Source organism: Rhea americana, unplaced genomic scaffold, assembly GCF_003343005.1.
Source record: "Rhea americana isolate MKP2758 unplaced genomic scaffold, rheAme1 scaffold_51, whole genome shotgun sequence".
Taxonomy (NCBI): Eukaryota; Metazoa; Chordata; class Aves; order Rheiformes; family Rheidae; genus Rhea; species Rhea americana.
The window spans coordinates 4,858,750-4,879,265 of NW_028186657.1; the positions used below are offsets into that span (position 1 = coordinate 4,858,750).

Here is a 20,516-nt window from a genome sequence, read left to right on the forward strand (position 1 = left end):
CTGGGCACAATTTTGCAGTAGCAAATTGCAAAAAAAAGGAGATGTGGGAGTCAAAGCTTACCTCCCACTGCAAAGCAAAGAGGTAAATAAAGACTTCTAACTTCATCTTAAAACACTAATCATTCAAGACCCACCCAACACTGTTCTATRAATTCTAAATTTCTAAATGTTCTAATGTTCTAAATAGGATTTATTCTCTGAGGTTTTAAAAAATATTTCCACCCTTAATTTACGGCTAGCCATTATCAAATCTTTGGGAGACGTGCAATAGCCCAGGAAAATGACATTCAATGACTGTCATTAATTTCATATTAAGATAATAGGACCCACAATGGAAAGATCAGTATTTTTCAACCTGCAATGTATAAAACTCCGGGATCCCAGACACCTTGCAAGTGTTTCTCAGTGGGAAAGGGAACTAAGAGACGCAAGTCTGTTATCAGCAKGCTTAAATTCACTGAACATTTCATTTTTCAAGGCTTCACATTTCTCCTGGAAAATATTTAAGTATCTGCAACCCCAAAAAACATTGAAAAGACACTGCAGTAGATGGTTTGTTGGCACAAGCTCTCCTCCCGCTGGAAACTTTGCTACATACAKTGAGGCACCAGCCTAGAAGACGGTGGATATTTTCTGCTGAATGAGGCCCTTGGAGAGGAAATATTTGATTTACTGCAGAGTTCTCATTTCCCTGAATTGCAAATAAAGTGTAATTTGATTAAATGTAAATGAATYCTACCATACTTTTGGTGGCCTGTCTGAAACAATTGATTGTAATGGGCATCCATCATTTGGCTTGATTGTAATTCGGAGACAAAAAAAGGCAAAATGAGAAAACTAAAGCAAGTGCCACTAAAATTCTAGAGCTGAGGTAGTCAAGATACCTGGTGCTGGACTGTCATTTCTATTTTCTCAGAGAGTTAGTAATGCAGCGCAGGGGACGTGCAACAGCTAAAGAAAAAGAATAATGTGAAACACATACATGAGAATAGATCTAGAGGAAAATTAAGCTTTTTAACAACGAACTCCATTCAAATTAACTTAAAGAGCACAATTTGTTAAATTTATTGTAACATTGATATTCGAAAATGAATGAATAAGGAAGATAAATATTGTTCTGTGTTTCTCAGTCAGAATAAGAGGTTTGTTTTTATAGATCACCCAATTCCTTTTTCATCAAGATAATTTCCAAGTACATAATACTGGTTTCAGCAGTTCTTGTGGTCTGAAATAATAAGAGAAGTGAAATTTTTGATAGTGACACAAGCTTGATAAACTTTTGGTGTCACTTGCTTTAAATGTGGAACTACTCCAACCACAGAGATAATTATAGATGACCAGCTTGTAACTGCTTTATTGCTTCTTTTCCCTCATAAATTTTAATTTTGGAAAGTTAAGTGAAAAATGTGGTTTCAATTTCCTACAATTTGGTTTYAACCAGAAAACAGAGAAAGATGGTGCTTTCTTTGGAGTGAATTATGGCGAGGAGTTTGTTTCTTTGTCTTTCAGCATCACAAGAATAACAAGGTACCAAATGCAGAAAAGATGACTGTGAAGAAAAGGCAACTGTACAATGTACTAAGAAAAGCATCAAGTAATTCTTTATCTAAATATGCTCTAAGCAATTTAACAAGGTAATACAATTGCTCTAGCCTTTTTCCATCTGTTTTACCAGACTAGAGCTCAAAAGAAATCAAGCCGAATACATGTGTTACAGGAAATCTTCTAATAAGAAAATGCTGTGTACATAACCATCTTGCTCTCTCAGAGCGTACCGGGGATTGTCAAAGTGCTATGAAAAGCAGCCCTACTCAGACCATATTAAAAAGGCTTAGATAAACACTTACATGGAACTAACAAAACAAAACAAAAAAGAAAACCAAAGCCAACAGAAGACAGAGCCTGTATTTATTTTGCCCAAGAGGTATGTGAGACTCAAATCAGTGTGCAGTCTTACCTACTGTACCATACCTATAATTACAATGCACATATTAGGATCTTAAATCAAATTAAAGGCTATGCAACATTCCTTCAGCAACTATGGTCCAACAGAGATTTCAGAGGAAAGTGGAAAATGCCCKCAAGTAGGTAGCAGCGGCACCAAGCAAACGTAAGAGTGAATTCTGCCACCGTTGCCAGCACAGAGGTGTGCTCAGCTCCAGATGGACTGGGACACGACCCAAGTCCAGCAGGCCTACAGGCTGGCAAGACTACGCAATGGGGTGGTGCAGACCAAAGTACAAGATGGGAAGTCCACTAAAAGTCTGTAGCCAGGCAGCCAAGGCTACCTGCAAAGACTGCGGATATCACAGTTCGTACAACCAATCGTACAATAATGAAGTTTTGCAGAGCTTGAAAATTAGATCCCTGATTCAACAGAGCATTTAAGTGACCTGGAGAGCTTGATTTTCACTGACTTACTCGTCTGCTTCTAAGGAAGGACATTCTTGAAATGTGAAGGGTAACAATAGCTGTCRTTGATTTTAATTAAAATAATCCTGAATCTTAACAAGTAATATACRTAAGTATGGTATCGTTTTCAATGTTTTCTTTAAAATGTTTAACAGTGTGCAGAATTTCTGAAAATAACTAGTAAATAAACAAAAGAGATYCATTTTTAATGAACTTCAGTGCAAGTTATCATTATGTGAGTATGTGTGAAAAAAATCACACTATATTCCCTGCCCCCTCCCCAAAATCATCTGGCATTTTAACTAGTACTTTGAAAAAAAAAAAAAACTTTCACACAAATTCAAATTACGCAATTTGTATAAACTGGTTGGATACATCTAGTCCAGAATTATTGCACAAATTTGAGAAAATAACTGTGATGAATTGCCTGCTGCTTAGACCTTATTACATAAATCCCTAGGAATCTTTTTTATAAAATAATTTTCATTGGCCAATAACCGTGCAAGCCTCTCCTCCTGAAAAACACACATCTGCATAGCACTACCAGCAAAGAAACTGCTGGAGCACTCTGTCGTCACCCTGTGCCACATGCATTTTCTGTGCTAGTCATAATATGCATGGTTTTTTTCCTGTCCTATGACTGTGGTCACTAAAGGCAGCAACAAYGTGAACTTTGGCAGTGTCTTAAGCAGCTGCTGCACCACAAACACCTTGACCCGCCAAGAAAATAACTCTTTCAGTGGCCGAGGAGAGGCACGGTCCTACCTCTTTGCAGAGGCTGGTGCTGGGCAAGCGTGCGCCTTCCGTTTGCAGTCGTCCCTTCCCGCCTGCAGGCGCAGAGCTGAAAAGCAGAGGGCTTTCTTCCCCCCGCGCGTCCCCGCCGAACCAGAACGCGCACCTCCGTCATTTATCATCATGCCATCGCAACCTGCCAGCTTGACAGTGATTTTCCCCCTGGGGTTTATAAACTAGAAATGTTATTTAGGTTACAAAAACAATTGCATGTTTTCTGTTTCCCGAGCTGAAGGCGCACTACGAAACGAATTGTAAAACCGAGGGCGTCAGCCGTGGCCTACGCCTCAACACCTCCCGGCCGAGGGAAAGTCCGGAGGGCCGGAGGGAGGAGCTGCGCCGGGGAAGCAGCGCACGCCGGGGTGCGGCGAGCGCGGCGGCCCGTGCCAGCCTCGCCACCCGCCGCACTGCAGGGCCCTCGCGGCGGACACAAAGCCGGTCTCATCTGCCTCTGAGCTGGCCTTACATCATYTTCCTCCCTTCGTTCTTCCTCCCTGACCAGCATTCCTCAGTCAGAAGCATCTATTCTGCTTCCCCCCCCCCCAACACACACACACCCCTGCAAGGGTTAAAGGGGAAAAAAGGGCAAATATTGCGAGTGCAACAATGCTGAGGATCCAGTGCAAATCACACAGAGCAAGGTGCACTGAGATTTGCAGGAGGCCTGATCTGCTCCAAACTCACTCATCTGATACGGTTCATATTTCTTGTTTTATGTCATCTTGGGAATGTAGTAAGTTTGCAGGCAAGTGCAAAGAAGCTTCGTCATAGAGCTGAACGTATGCTTGTCTTCAGACTGCTAAAATGGGCCCATGTTATGGGAGTTAATATTTTTAACCTTGCACAATTTCTTAATTTTTTTTCATAGTTAAACTTTACCCGTGCTCATTACAAAATTCTTGCTGTTAAATTATTTATGCCAAACAATCAAGTGTTATACCTTTGCAGATGTCAGCAGATAAACAGAAAAGCAATGTTGCATGATGGAGTTTAATGCTGTGGAAATGTTGGGGCGCTCGTTTTAAAATTCCACTGACCTTTGCTGTCCTTTTTCCAGTGCCTGCTTATTACCATGCTAAGGGAACACTGCAGTAAAATTAGGAATTTTTATATGCAACTCCTGAAAGTCAATATTTAAGGAAAGCGGATTTCCTCAATTACATCATCTCTCATTATGCGCTATCAAAAAAGACAGCATAGAGGCAGCATTATATCTAACATAGGCGATACATGTGATAAAGCAAAGAGAGTACAAAAAAACTCCAACACAGACCAACTAGAGGATCGTGACAATCCTCAGGTCACAAGGTAAGGGGCGCACAGGAGCATTGTGTCTGCCTATTGTTGCAGTAGGATACGGTGACACAAAGATGTTACAGGTCYGGGATTGTTTTGGGGGCTCGTTTCTTTCCCTGCAAGCGATGCGAGCGCTGTGGGACCTCTGTAACAAGGCAATAGTGTCTGTGAAATAATGAGCAGAGGAACGCCGCGCTGTTCTTCCATTGCAATGTTAGGTGCGATGTTGCACACTAAAGCACCAGATCAATACTTCCAGCAGCAAGCCGTTCAATACCCCTGAATTATTGCTTCATTTTTCTTCTTATTATAGATGAGTTGTGTTATTATTTTCCCCAAATCGATATTTTACAACCTTTTTTATCCGTTTCTCCATAAATTTTGTGATTACTTTAAACTGGGAATTCCGGTACACTAAATAAGATGCAGTATCTGAGAGGTAGTGAATGTACCAACATGATTTTTTACTTGAGACACTATGCCCTGCTTAAAGGCAGAYCCTAATCAATAGCTAAGTAGGAAAATTTTTATGTAAGGAGGTTGGAAACAGCACAACGCTTGCAAAAGCAAAATTCAAATTCCTARAAAATATTAGAATGTGATAAAAGAACCTGGTTTTAGAAGCACAGGGAAAGAGAGGTCTGATGGGCACTTTGCGTCTGAAATTTAATTCCAAACAAATATGCTTTTTACTTCCCCTCAGCTAAAGGGCGACCATAATTCACTGAAATTGTTTCTTACAAAGCAGATAATCCTGTGCACCTTAGAGTGATTTAATTAGCTTCCGTAGCTGTCTCCTGCTAAGTGTTTAAAGCATCTGCAAATCAAATCATGTTAACTCATCTGCTGCACTACTTTCTTTGTTCTATGCATAGGACCTTCCTAATAGCATTAATAGAAGCATGGGTTTCCCTGGAGAGGGGAGTAGCAAAGTGAGTTAATTACATAGTTATTGTAAAATTGTGTACATTATTCCACAAGATACGCAGGGTACGTATCAAGGTACTACACAGAAAATAATGATGATTTGGGGGGAGGGGGGATCCCAAGGACCACAGTTTTGTAATGTGGAAGGTCTGTGCAGATTCCCACTGAAGTCAGAGGAATTCTGCCCAGCTCCTGCGGTCCAGTCTCCCCGGCCTGGCCACTCTCCGACTGCAGCGTGATATCCTGGCAATTAACTACGTATCAGCTACAACTTGTGTCCTCATACTTAGTGGGAATTACAAGACAGATCTGTAGGAGGTACAGTAATCTTCATTCAATGTTTTATAACCCTTTAGAAATTTAAACAAAAAAATGAAATCCCTGGCATTTTATACTATAAATTGTATAGATTTCTGCTCACACCCACTTGGTCTAATGAGACACAGCATCCTAAAGCTCTCCAAGARTCCAGCAACTCCTTTGGAAGTGGGGCATCAGTACTCCAGTGGGGCAAATAATTCGTAACAAATCTTTTCCTCTCACTAAGCGTCCAAAGAGACATTACAGTTTTCTCCAAAGGACTTGTTAGCTGGAGGTATTTGTCAAATATTTTTCTCATTAATCCTAGCCTTCTAGATCATTAATGAGTAGCTTGTTACAAACATTCGGTTTAAATTCTCCGGTTACAGCATACACCCAGCGATGGCATCACTTCACCGGTGTAAACCTCTGTGGGTTTCAAGTCAGGAATATTTTCTATTTCCTAATAACTGGCAGTAAATTTTACAACTTTGTTTCCAAGAAAAGACATAYGCGAAGTTGAATTTCCATGATATGCTCTGAATTCTTCCTCAAAATGGATTGTCTTAGCTAACTCGCTTGTTCAAACATTCACAGGGAGCAAACACTACAGGGAAACTGAAGGAAACTCATTGCCAAAAAACAAATGAATATTCATAGCCCTCAAATACCCTTATTTCCCAGCTTTAATCAGCATGAACATCTGTGAAAAAAGGTCCAAAGGGGGAAATTGGAGAGGGGAGGGGGTCATTTCCATCCTTCCCTTTAGGTCCCATTTAAACAAGACTCGTTTGTCTTTTTAACAGAATTTGAGAGAGATGCAGGGATGAGCAGCTTTGGTGGAGAACTGATGTGCAGAGTGGCCTTCTCTCTGGGAAATTTGAGCCAAATTCTTCATTTTAGAACAAAAAATACTTAACAAGGGTTTCCATTTCTGCCCCTGACCTGCCATAGTTTTCCACAGCTCCAAGAGCCCCCTCTATCAATAACAGGCAGCAAGTACATCGCCTGACCCGACAAAACTAGCAGGGCAAAACAGACTCTAAGGTAAACAGAYGAGACATGTTTTACTCTCTTCCTTCTAAATAAGTGGCATGCACAGTTCAATGCGAGATATAAAGGAAAAAAATGTACATCAGAATTTAAAAATGGTAGGGAAAATATTATTGTTTCTCAGTACGATGACTTCGAAAACTTATAATGACAACGTAACTGCTATTTCCAGCAGCTGGTATACAACACGCTTGTGAATTCTGGAGAGAACTTCTGTTTGGAGCAGTGACCTACTCAGAGACTACCTTTGGAAAAAATATTTTCCTTGCCCAAGTGACCTTTCAACAAGAATTCATGCTTACTTTTAACAGTAAAATCTTGCTTTTCATTTTTACAAATGCAAGCTTGCTGGTAGAGCTCCCTGAGCACATAAACTATATGTTTTCACTTGACCAGTTGTTATCTGCTAATSAAAGTACCCCATAGAAAGCTCAGAGTGGAATATAGTTTGGGAGTTAAAAACAAAAAGGGGGAGAATAATTGTAGGAACTACTCTAACATTATCATACTTCGGACAAGTCACATTTCCATATAGCACCTAGCASGTGGTGTCATTAAGGGTGCATCTCTTCTCACCTAGTTTCAGCCACACAGGCACCTATTTGAGCACCTCTTTAGAGCTCATCTCCAGGCAGARGACAGCAAGAAGAACTTCCTAATGRAGACTCATCCTATGCTGAGACAGGTGTCCGAGATCGTCGGAGGGATCGTTCTCCAGGGCTCACAAGAGAGAGCCCCTTGTTCGCTGTATTTCTAACCATTATGCTGACAACATAAAATCATCACGTTCAAAACAGATAAATCCCACCAGGCAAGCTGCTGCAGTGCTAAAATAGGATGGCAAGTTTCACGATTATTCACAGACATCGCAGGTTTTGTACTGTAATTTTCACAGATTTAAAATGGAGAGCTCTGCACCGCTTTCTGTTTAAACAAACGTGTATTTTTGATAGAGGACTGTTACAACATCTTAAGTTCCACATGCACTTTCTGTCCCATGGGGACTTAAAAAAATAATTTTGTTAGTTGGTTGTGTGGGGTTTCTCTTTTATTTTTTTAATTAACCCTCTGTCTGCTGGGAATGGGGTTTCCTTTTGTTAACCACCAATGCTGACACCTGGTGCGTATGCAAGAGCAGCTCAAGTTCTCAACTCTTGATGCAAAGAGGTTAACCACAATTTATGCCAACAGGAAAAAGGTGAAAGATTACATTTGGGAGGGAAGGGAGGGGAGGGAAAATAAAGATGAATGACATGAATTGTCATTGTGCTTTTCTACATTAGTCTTTGACTGTACGGAAAAACACTGAAAGATGAAAGAATAGAGGGTATGGCCACGCCAAAACCTTACTGCAAAGTGTGCTCACACCATACTGTTCCTTAGCAATATCAGTAACTGGCTAATGACAGATATTTGCCAGAAGGTCCTAGGGAAGTTTATTGAGATTATTGAAACTTTAGTGCAGATTGACTCTAACAAAATTTTATTTTCTCTAAAATATTAGTCAACCACTAGCATGAAATAAACATGGAGAAATGCCAAATGTCTCAGATCATTTAAAATACTACAATTACAACTCCCTTCCTTTCTGAGCTGCTTGTTTTTCCCCTCTGTTGGCTCCTGTGATGCCAGCAACRCATCGTCTCTCCAGTTACCGCAACCCACGGGGACACGTCTGTGCTGCAGACTGCAGTATGTTATACACAGAAATACTCAAACTGACTCTAAATAAACTGACAGTGGACACTGCAAACAGCACCAGGAAGCAACTCTGCAGTGATTTAGGCAGGCCTGAGAAGCTGCCAGGATTGAGCCTACCCATACTGGGACTAAACTGTTTCCAGCATCTCTACCCAGACACCACACCAGTCCGCGCTGCTGATGCACTTGATATCTTCATTACCGAGCAGAAGGGCCTGTATGAGTTCTTGCAAGATAGCAGAAAAGTACGAAGAATTTCACATAGCATGCAATAAATTGCTCTTGCATTCACTGAGATGAAAAGCTGCAAGTACAAGATTTTCCTTTTATCTCTATATTAACAAAAAAGCCAGAATCTGTAGACATGGGCTATATTGGGGGCACATCTACTCCACAGTCATTGCTATCAGTGAGCTTTAACCAGGCTAGATAAGCATTACTGGCTGCGTAGCAAAGCTAGTACAAAATTCAAAGCAAGCAAGGCTACCCAAGTCCTGCCTCTAGGGAAGTGCAGATCCACGCTACGCTTCTAGTCTGAGTCAGCTGCACAGAATTAACTTACGTAACAAAATGCCCAAACAAAATGAGGCCCCACTAACAAGCACCTCAAAGGATTAAGCACAGCTTAGAGAGGCTATTCTGCAGGTAGCGCTGTGCAAGAGCATGCCTCGGGCAGTTGCATGCTAAATTCACATTCTGATTTCCTTGCCAGTGCCAGCACACCATGTGCACAGCCACCTCTGACAACCCAGCCCACAGTTTAGCAATTTTTCAACACCACACAGTAAATCCTACACACAGCTCCAGGCAGAAATCAGAGACTGCTGCACCCCATCAGAAATGCAGGAAGGATSAGTTAGATAGTATCAATATAACCAAAAAACAATCAAATTGCTCAGCAAAAGGGTCTATGAAATATTTCAGTGGCAACAAGTAGCCTAGGACTCAGCTTTATGTTCTAGCTGAAACACAGTGCCTTGCCTCTCTTCTTAGGGCACAGGATCAAAGTGCATGAAGGTAAGTTGTGGCAYTATAGCAACTGCTGCTTTTATAAACAGCCCATTTCTGTGGCATTTACCTAATCAGAATATCCACACGTTAAGAAACAAGGCAGTTAAGCCCCCTGTAGAAACTGAGAAACTCCTTTAGCACAATTCAGGCTTTTTAGAAATTCATCTCAGCTCTCTGTTTTATTGGCCATTTTTTTAAAGAGGGAATAATATCTTATCAACTGACATGAGCTAAAAGGAGAATAAAAAAAGATTAACAATTTCAGTCTGGAATAAGAGAGTTTTGAAGCAAGGGCATGAAAATTTAAAGGTTTTTGGGTGGGGATAAAGAAAAGAATTTACAAGGCTTATTTTGTGAACCCAGAGGGTTAATTTATCACAGAGTAAGTCTGGAACTTGAAAAGCAAAAAACAGTTTATTGGCTTTGAAGGTCAGATAACTACGTTATATCATATTCAATAGGTTAAGGTTCCAAGGTCTACAGGGTTGCATGACAATTGCAGGARTCCTTATAAAGTCTAGTTTATACCTTTATTGTTAATAGCTTTCTAATCCTTTACCACAAATTTATAGTTTAGAAATGGCAACACATCTTAAAGATTAAAGGTATGTGACAAACAGTTCATGTCCTTTAATAATCAAATCACATAGCTTAGATTGGGGGCTTATCAGGCTTTTTCCTACTCTATGGTTTCATAGGTAGCGAATACTTTATATCCCTATTACATGAATGATGAATGGGACCATTGGTTATGGGCTGTTATTTGCTTGGCTGTAGTCAATATGTTTTCTTTGGACAGGGACTTCAGTGATTTATTTCTCTTTTGGCCTTATCACTTATTAACTCAGGGCAGAAAGAAAAAGCCAAGGTTGTGAATAAGGACTAGTGCCCATTTAGATTTCTAATATCAGAGAAATATTCTTTTTAATGATCCAGCTACCCTTTGCTGCGTAGACTCTGATTGCACTTCCCTCTAACTAGAAAATAAAGGTCATATTTCTTGGAAAGTGTATACATAAAATATGCAAAATGATATGTTTCCTTCATAGCCAGCTTTATTCTGACGGTTGCTGTAATTGCTTTCATTTTGCAGCTGTCCTACAGGTACACTGCACACTTTCAGTGATTGTTTTTTGCAGTGTGTTATGGTGCTGCCAGTGTTTAAGAAATACGAAAGAGATGAGGGTTCTGTGCTCTTATTAGCATACAAAAGGGATTTTCCAGTCTACCTCTGCCGCCTCCTCACCGTCTGATAACACCCTCTTCCCTGCAATCAACTGTGATTCCCAGCTTCCTTTCCTGAATTTCTGCAAACCAAACTACCAACTCTTCCTAATAATATTCCTACCCTTCCTCCCAAAGAACTGTCCACACTGCACAGTACTGTGCAATTCCTAATAAACACCAAAAAAAAAACTTTTGTAAGAACATTCATTCTCTTCCAACAAATAATAAAGACTGAAGTAATTTCTCCTGAGAAAGCTCACTCCAAAATAATTACAATAAAAATATATTTTTTTCACTAAGAATTTCCAAAGAGACCAAGCAGGCAAGGTGTTAACACTGACTCAGCAGCGTAGCTAGGTCAACGGACTGAAGCTCAAAAAGGGCCAGGTTCAAGTTTAAATTCAAATAGAGATTTCCTGAAGGTAACTTTCCCTTTTAAAAGCAGATAACTCCCAAGATTACACTATCTGTTTGGGCGCTTGAAGGAAGCGGTTGCACTAACCCCTCCGTTGTCTTCCCATCCGTAGTTTAGCTGCAAGCACCCCCGAGCCCGGAGCGGTGTGACGAGGATCAGTCGCTCAGGGACTACCACCAACCCTTACCTTAGCAGCCAGCCACACGTGCTGTGTAACTCCTCCTCCTTGATTTAATCCTTCCTTACTTGACTGTGCTATAGTGAAGACTCACCAGCTCCTCTGTCCCTACCACAGTCTCTCTCTGAGACCACGAATGGACTTCTAAGTGAGAGTCCAAGTACAGAGTAACTGGCAGCACATGGCTCTCCTGTTCTTACTTTATGCATAGCAGTATGAGGGAAAACAAGATACCAGCTCTTCTTTCAAACTTCACAAATTCCTTTGTATGGAAGGATTCTGCTCTGTTCTTCAGTAGCACTCCGTGACTATTTAACATTGAGACATCTGATACTTTTTTATGCTACACCTCCTATTAATATTTACTAGTGAAAGGCAGATAAAAACTGCTGTTAAAAGCAAATGGCATTCATTTGCTAGCTACCAGATCTCACAGCCGGTCACTCTTTGGGAGAAGTGATGTGCTCTACATTTCATTTCAGATTAACGATCGTCATATCTTTGAGGGGGAAGAATTTTATAAACACATCAGGATAAAATCCAAGACAGCATCAAAGATGCTGGCTTTTTGATTTTATTTTTATTGTTCTGCTGATGATGGCCTTCTCTCCTCATTTATACTAATCAGCTATTTGAGTGCTCATGATTTAATAATAAACACACGTGAATGGGGCACTGTAAAACTAATGAGGTTGTGTATTACTGACGTTGAGAATAACTGTCACTAGGCTTTAACATTTCTCAGGAACTAACAGCTATACAGCTATGGCCAAGGTTAGCTGGTGTAAGGGTCAAGCTCTGCTCCACAGGGATCAAGCCAAAGGCTCCAGTGGGGCTACAGGAACCTCTTGACAGCCAGTCTGTCTCTTATCACCCTTCTTTTAAAAGTCTACAAACTCCAGAACTCTGCATTCTGAAAGCTGATTGCTCCATTGATTATGTATCTTTTGAACCTTGCACAGTCATCGGCGCCTTCTTGAAAGCGGAAAACTTTCCTTGCAAGGGAATCATTGAAGTTTACCAGGCTACAAACTTTAGAGATTTGAGATCATTTTCTAAGTGGTTCCAATTCTGAACATACTTGTGAAAATGACTTAAACGTGTGCTTCTAAGGCCATGCACTGAGACTTTAAATAGTGATTGGTAGTTTTGGTCTCATACTCTTGGGGGTATTTGACTTAAGAAATGAAAGGAGAATGATTCTCAGAAGATGACTACCACTGCACTTCTGTAAATTAAATCCTTTAAAGTTAAAAATCTAAAACTGAAAGTTTTCCCCTTCAGTTTTTATCAAGGCTTTCGAAAATTTTGCTCAACTCATCTGTGATATCCTGTTTATACAGATTCAGATGATCTCAGAAGTAAGTAAAGGGTGAAAAGAGGATGCAGCAGAGAGCTTTCACACAAGGGTATTTCTTTAGTCTATCTATTGGAGTGAAAAGTTCTCTTAAAAGCCTTAGGACATTCCAAAGAAACACACAGTTTCCCAGAAATTCTGTGACTACCCTGACCTTCATAATGTTCATATTTCTACATCACTTCACACACAATGGTCCTAAAGCATAACACAAACACTCGCCAGTCTTCACAGTGCTCCACTTTGACCTACTCTTCCTTCTGGAGTCATACCGCATCCCATAGCTTGTTGCAAACCCCACATGAACTGTAGGAGAACTTCTGTCTTTCTTGGTACACTGTCAGCATACAAATGATTTAGCCTTCACTCTCCCTGCAAGACTAATGCAAACACTTCCCTAAATTCCAATCAAAATCCAAATACGTAACCAAATTTCAGCAAAAGGAAGAGTATTAGGAGTGGAACTCTGCCAAGAAGTTGAATTAGCGCTATCTGTAGACACAACCTTAGTGACAAAACTAGGAACTTCTGGCCCCTATSTAGTCCTTTGCTCTAGTTTAGGAGCAAAAGCCACAAAAATCTTAGAGCGGGCAGGTGGTAGAAGACAATGCACAATGCATTTTTATGGACCTTCCATAGGCTCTTTGCAATATGTGACAAGTTCTCCTTTCACTTACACTCATGTAGTCCTACTCAAACCTCTGTTTAAAAATCTCATAGATTTGTACCATTGTTCACAGCAAACTCCTGTGCAAATCATGCTGCTTTGTGACATACTCATTTTTGCATTAAAAAAAAAAGAAGAAGAAGAAAGAAAGAAAGAAAAGAAAAAAAGATCTTAAAGGCTTGTCTGGATATCACAAAGTTCTACCAATTCTCATCACGTATTTAACTCAGCCATATATATCCTGAGTCACCTTGGCAAATTACCTAGGGATCTCTATCCTTAATGGCTTCTTCCTTTATCTCAGTTTCTCTACTTGTAAAATAAGGGTAGAGATACATACCTGACTAATAAGTTGTGACATGAAGCTTAATTCATTGAATACTATTCAATACTTGGAGATTTACAGATGAAGGGCACCACAGAAACACTGACCAGTATGACTTTTAACTGGTTTGGATATTTCCATATGTAGTATGAACTTTTAAATGTTATTCCAAAATGAACATACATGGAAGATGTGTTCAGACCTCCGTATTTCTAACAGTGTTTTCTTAGGAATGTCAAAACTCAAAATCTAAGAAATAACTGCTATATAAGTGCATGCTAATGGCTTGCTTTGCAGATGGAATATAAAAAAACCACTATGCTTTCTTGTAAGCACAGGGCTGAGACTGGTTTCTTTCTTTCAAAAATACTTACAAAAGCCAGGATTTCTCTGTATATACGTGACCTCGATTCCTAGATGGCACATGGACTACTTAGAGATCATGTTACTAAGTTATTTGCCATTAAAGGGGGRAAAAAAGGCCAAAATTAATGGGTCACTGGGTATTTTCTTCTGAGAACTTAAGTACTTAACAGTAAGAAAAAAACAGTTTACAGCCAGGTGGCTTGAGGGGATATTTTGTTGAACACTGATTAAAAATAATTTCTTCTAAATGAGACCTGACCACAAAATGGGACCATTAACGAGCAGGGACATTCTCACCAGAAAGGAAACTATGCTTGATCGACTCCWGTACCGCCCACAAACCCCAGGTCTTTTTCTTTCTTTCTCACTCACTCACTCTCATTTTCCTCCCCTCCTCTTTTTCTCCTTTCCCCTTTTCTTGTTCTTAATAGCAGGGTAAATAAGCAGCAAGTGATGCTGAAATGTTTTCGGCCAAAAACAGAGGCCAAACTCCTCTGAGAAAACATTTGGCCTCTGTGGTTTTGTAATATGTTCCAGAACACTGAGTTCACTGAAGAACATTGTGAAAAACTCCCATCGTCTGGAATGATGCTGGGGAATGTTACTGTATCCGAACTTCCAATTGGTCCATTTCCTGCAGGCCTTGTTAAAAAAAAAGAAAAAGAAATAGTGCTATGTGGGAGTTAAAACATGTTCTCATGGGAAAAATGAATGGCAAGAAATTCTAGCTTTAAAAGAAACAGCTAATCTGCTAGTTTGATTGTTCTTCAAAACTTACAATGAACCAATAATCCTAATTAAAAACACTTGGCCTAGTTTGCTAAAGCATCATAGCTTTTTCTATGCTTCGTTTGTACACACCATAGACTATTAGTTTTTTTCCAGTGCTCACTAACAAAGTGCTGACTTTGTTGGGATGGCTGAGCTAATTTCGTGAACTCAGTGTGAAACCTTAGCTAAACAAAATTGTGGTAATTTTCCTTAATTTGTAAAAGTGATTGGAGTGCAAACAAAATTTTCCTCTTGGGTCAATCCTATAATTTTCAATTAACTAAAACTAATCGGCAGGCGTGTACTGAACCTGCATTTTGTTTAAAGGGCACTTCTGAAGGTCAGAATGCATTAATTGTTTTTATTTGAGTTTCATTTAGTCCTTTTAGAAAAGCACATTTCAGTTCAGGTTGCATGTAAAACAACTGAAAAATGCAAATTGTAAGAGGTACAATTTCAGTCACAATAGAACTTACGTATCTACCATAACTCCATAAAAGCTGCRTAAGTAACAGAACCGCCCATGGACTGGAATCACCTTTGATTTTATCACTGCTGTTTAGGATTTCATAACTTTCATTTACTGAATGAAAAATAACGCATTTTAAACACTAACCTGAAAACGCATATAGGAAAACTCTCCCCACTGGGACTGCTAAGCTCCACATCAGTCAACTGTCTGCGTTTGGGCAGACAGGCTAAACCGTTGCCCTCCTTTTTCCTGGAAAAGCTAATTAATGATAATCTGAAAAGAAAACTAAAATGGGCCAAAGTCATTTTTTACCTTTATATTGCATAAAGAAGTCTGTAAAAATTTCCTTGCCCGGTGGAGGGCGAGGGGGAGGACTCCCTTTGTTTTTCTTCTGCACGCATACTGGACGTTCCCCCAACCTAAGAAGCAGCACCCCAGTGGCTTGACAACTAGCAGGACAACACAACTTATTGTGAGCAAGATATTTGGAGGGGAATTTTGGACTGATTCGCAGTCAAACTGTCCAGAACTCTGGCTGACACTTTAACGTGGTATAAACTGGCAATTTGCACCAGCTGGCAATGTGACCCTTTGCTTTTGCTTTTTCTTTTATTCAAATGCATTCAAACCCTCATTAACATTTTTGATATGGCRTGTTATTATCCAATATATGAATTTCCCACCCATTGTCAAAATCATAATGCTCACAATAAACACACAGAGGCTCAGCAAATGCCTGCTGCTCAGACAGCAAGGCGATACACGAACACTTTCAGTCCTGCTTTAAAGAAACCCCGTGCATAATCCCAACTAGGGGGAGAGGGTGTTTGGAAAATGACAAGAAAGCTTTATAAGGCACCTTTGTTCACATGAAATCAGGAAATTGCAGGAGCACCCCGCTGCCCAGCTGGAGCGCAAAGTCCGCTCTCCACCTCAAGCCCGCGTGTGTATGTTCACAGCAGGAGCAGTGTATGTGCCCACTGTAATCCAGAGCACCCYACTGCCACAGATTTTTATGATACGTCTTATTCTTAATGTTTTGGGAGCAATCAAGGATGGAAAAAGAAATTGCACTGGGTGGTGAGGAACCACCATTCAGGTACCCAGTTGCAGGAGTAGCACTGTCTGGGTTATAGGTCTAACAAAAAGCATGTAAGGATAAGCATGTCGTAACTCAGACTAAGCCACTAATTTTTTTAGCATGCATAGCTTCTGAAGGAATAAGTGACATGCATTCTTTTTAAAAAGTTAGGGTGCTACTTGATTTATTTCCAGTGTGGTCCTTGTCACTACAGAGACTGCTTTAACACTGACAGCACCTGCAATCTCCTAGCAGTATGTTTTCCTCTTTGTTCACAATTTTTCAGGCCAGATCAGTTTACGCAGCGGTCTGTGTTGGATGCCACCCCAAAACACACTGCGACTCACTATGGTGATAACATCAACTGTGGTGAAAGTTACCTGGCCTCCCCAGGGCGCGGGGACAAGGGTGTGACAGCGAGACAGGCAGGCAGGCCACGGCTTTGAACGCTTGCTGGGCCAAGTTACTATTACAAGATGAGACAGAGATACTCAGCAAGAAGCTTCCTGGAAAGCAGCTTTTCCACTGCACTGGTATGTTTGGCTCTTGCTGTTTGCCCTCTCCAAAGTGGTTTAGAGGTTGGAGCATCTGTTTCTCTCCTCCCTCTATCTCCCCCTCCTGGGAGAGGGGGTGCAAATCTGAAGAGACATCCCACGGCAAGGACAAACAAGCAAAGAAAAAACCCACATTGGTATAYTTTCAGATTCACCTCTATGGTCACTCATTGCTGGAATCCAACCTTAAATGGGTATCTTCAGCGAAACGCTTAGCCAAAATAATAAAATACAGTACAGCTTTTAATGACGAAAGCAGAAGCACCAGTGAGTGTGATATATTGCTTGCCCTATTTCCTCCTGTTATACCTAACACTCAAGCACCCTTACCTGTGTAAATGAATCTTCCAGGCGTTCCCTTGCAGAACTGCTTAGACTTGTAGGACAATGTGACTTCTACAACGCCCGGGATATGTCGAGGAGGCGTCTGCACTCGGATGGCATGAGGAGTAATCAGCTAGAAGAAAACACCAGGAAGGGAAAAAGAAAAAAAAAAAGCACTGTTAGATGCTGAATACTTCTTTAATAACACTTTCCTCTCAGATCACAGTAAACAAGCTTTGAAACATGTAATTAACTTGTCAATGTTTGAATACAATCTTGATGTAACCCACACAAAAGCCAGTGACTACAATATTTACAAGCATTCTCTTTCTCAGCTGTAACAACATTATTTCTGTTTTCATACATGGCAGGCACTTGCATCCTCATACAGGCATTAGCACCAGTTTCATGCAATAACTTTAGCTTACACCAGCAGGATGCTTATGTTCCTTCAGGTGAACATCAGGGTCGCGACTACAAATTTGTGTCCAACAAATCTGACTGATAAATGACACACAGTTACGTGTTTGAACACGGCATCGGAACTGAGACTCACAGCAGAACGCAAGGCAGGGTAAGCTCTTAAATGCACTGGTCCCCAGCTCATCCTCAGACATCTGCACGCTGCAAAAGCACTATGTGCTGTTGTTTAATTATTAGAGATCCTTTTCTATTCATTTTGTAGTAGCAAAACTACATTACTGCAGAAATGCAGAGCTTGGTTTTTTAAGGATGCTATGTATTTCCTTGCAATGGTCAGAGCACAAGAGATATATCCAATATAATCATTTACCCATCAATTCCAGTCTGCCTCCTCCACTGAAATGACTGACACACATTTGGGGTGACTGTACAGTTAATAACTCCTGCATAYGTGGATTTACTCAGGCACGAAGGAGACAAACTTAACTTTCTTCCTAATAGGGCTGGGGATTCTGATACTCTTAGCACAAAAGATGGAATCGGTGCTGCCGTTTCCAGGTTCTAGACCATTTTGGCTCTGTTAASATTCTGGACTGGACTTAAAATGTAGTACTTGAAATTAATACTAGAGTCAGTCAGGAGTTTCACAAATTTATGGCAGCTCGACTCAAATCTCTTCTGTGCTCACAAGCTACAGGATTGYCCTCCCCATCACTGAAACGTGCTCTCCTCACTCATTACGTCCTTTCGGAGGAGGACGGTAGGAAGAGGTGCATGGAGAACGTGACATGATTGTGCCCAGCAGCCAAGACGCAGCTCTGGGACACGGAGAATCCTTCTGTCATTGACCAGCACATTACCAGTCCCACCCACATCCAGAGAGGCAAATGGGACCAMGGCTACACCAGCCTTGACGGTAAGAAAAGCCTTTGGCACCCTAAGCAGACAGTGGAGCGCTCCATGCTGTTGACTGGCTCGTACTCAAATTAAAAATCAAAGGGAATACATTTCCATAGAAAATATCATATTTGATTTTTTAAGCCAAAAAGCTAATTGTGTTTTTATTTTTACTAAAATTTTCAAAATCATATTAAAGAACTACAAAAAAACTCCAGTCTTTTAAACAGGTTTTTTGTTCAGGGCACARGACTGTTGCTCCTAACTCATACTGTAAACTGCCACGAAAGTTAAAATTCCCCAACAAGCAGCCTGTAAAAAAGCACAGGAGAGGAATGTCTGTCTGAGAGCCATCTGTGTTACTGTGGGAAATGGCATACACAGTAGGAAGTTCCCTGAATTTAAAAATTACTAAACCAAGTTGAAGAGTAAAAGCAAAACTGCTAGGACCAAGTACTTTTTTTTTTTTTTAATGATTCAGTCTATAAACTTAAATTTTAAAAATTATATAAATAAAATATATAAAAACTATAAAATTTTTWAAAAAAAATTTAAACACACTTCCAAGGATTCCTTCCACTTAAATTGAGTCATCTTAAAGCTAGGCTGATCAAAGTCTTAAAAGTCTAGGCCAGTCCTCTCTATGCCCTCAACAGTCAGTGAGCGCAGAAAGCACCATCAAATAGTAATTTATTCCCCATGCTTTAGACACCTCCAGTTTGGGATGAGCTGCCCTCTGGAAGCATCTACCTTTCTCCAATGAACCGAGACGACAAATTTAGACTAGGCACTTAGCCACAGACATCTGAAGATAGCTGAGATAAATTCCACCCTCAAATGGTTCCAGTTAACTGGGTGAACTGGCAAAATGAGAAAAGTTTCATGACATTTTTGGGGGACGGGGGGGGTAATTTTTATAAAAACAGCCAAGGATTTTAATAGTAAAGGTTAACATGCTAGTCTTACTACATCAGCATATGCCTTGCACCCCTTACCCCCATTCTGGCATAAACTTTAGAGGCAGCTTTCGGTCGCATCTTCAAATTTCCCAGCATTTACTGGTCTGTCACCACTTTAATGTTCTTCAAACATAATTTGTGGCATTTTCCAATACTCATCTTCCCTGGTTCCCAAGAAATGTCTGACCTATTTATGGTCCATTGTTACAGAGAGCTGGAGAGAGTTAAGCAAGTTTCCTGGTTTGTTCTCCACAGTTTGGTTTTCCTTTGTGATCTGATGTAAATAAGTTTAACTGTGTTTAAAACCACAAATATACAATACTGTCGCCCACACATTCCCAAAGGGTGAACATTATGTCTGAAATCCTATGGTTTAGGATATATTTTAATCCTCTCTTCTCTAGAATTGAAGTTTGGAAGATGTATCAGGAGAATATATGTGCCCTCTTTTTTAGATTTTTCTCCTTATCACCTGTTACTGACCCCTGTCAGAGATACTGAGCTAGAAGGATCTTTTTTCTGGGTCAGTACAACCAGTCTTAAGTTCTCATGCACACTCAAAGGAATCGGCTAACTCTGTTACATACCAGCGTTCCTCTTTACCGTCATCATCTTAAGAAATTGGCTTTAAGGGAGAAGCATTTTCATTGCACTTATAAATATGCCCTCCGAACCCTGCCTCTGGTCTAGAAGTCTGATGCCACSCACCAGCATTGACAGGATCCGGGTTATAAACCAGGACAAGCTCTCCCCGAGTTGCTCTGGTCCCCTTCTGCAATGGCAGTGACCCAGTGGGTGCTACCTGGATTTGCATACACCAGGCCCATCCAAGACWTCCATCCAAGATTTCCATCCAGCAAATCTGCTGCTGGCTTCAGCGACTCCAGGATTTGGAGATCCTCTCCTAGCTACACTACTGACCTGCAGCCTGACTTTGGGAACCCACTCCACCACTTCCTGGTGTGTTTTCTCCTCCCACCTTTGCACTGCCTGTACCATCTTCACAGC

At 40.6% G+C, this 20,516-nt stretch overlaps 1 protein-coding gene across 1 annotated transcript in view; it reads right to left on the reverse strand.

Annotated features, from left to right (window-relative positions):
• Positions 1–20,516, reverse strand: part of EBF1 (EBF transcription factor 1) — a 266,385-nt gene that overhangs the window by 46,172 nt on the left and 199,697 nt on the right. The window contains exon 10 of the mRNA XM_085317824.1: positions 17,236–17,362. Coding sequence (XP_085173950.1) covers positions 17,236–17,362 — 127 coding nt within the window. The remainder of the gene's footprint in view (positions 1–17,235; positions 17,363–20,516) is intronic.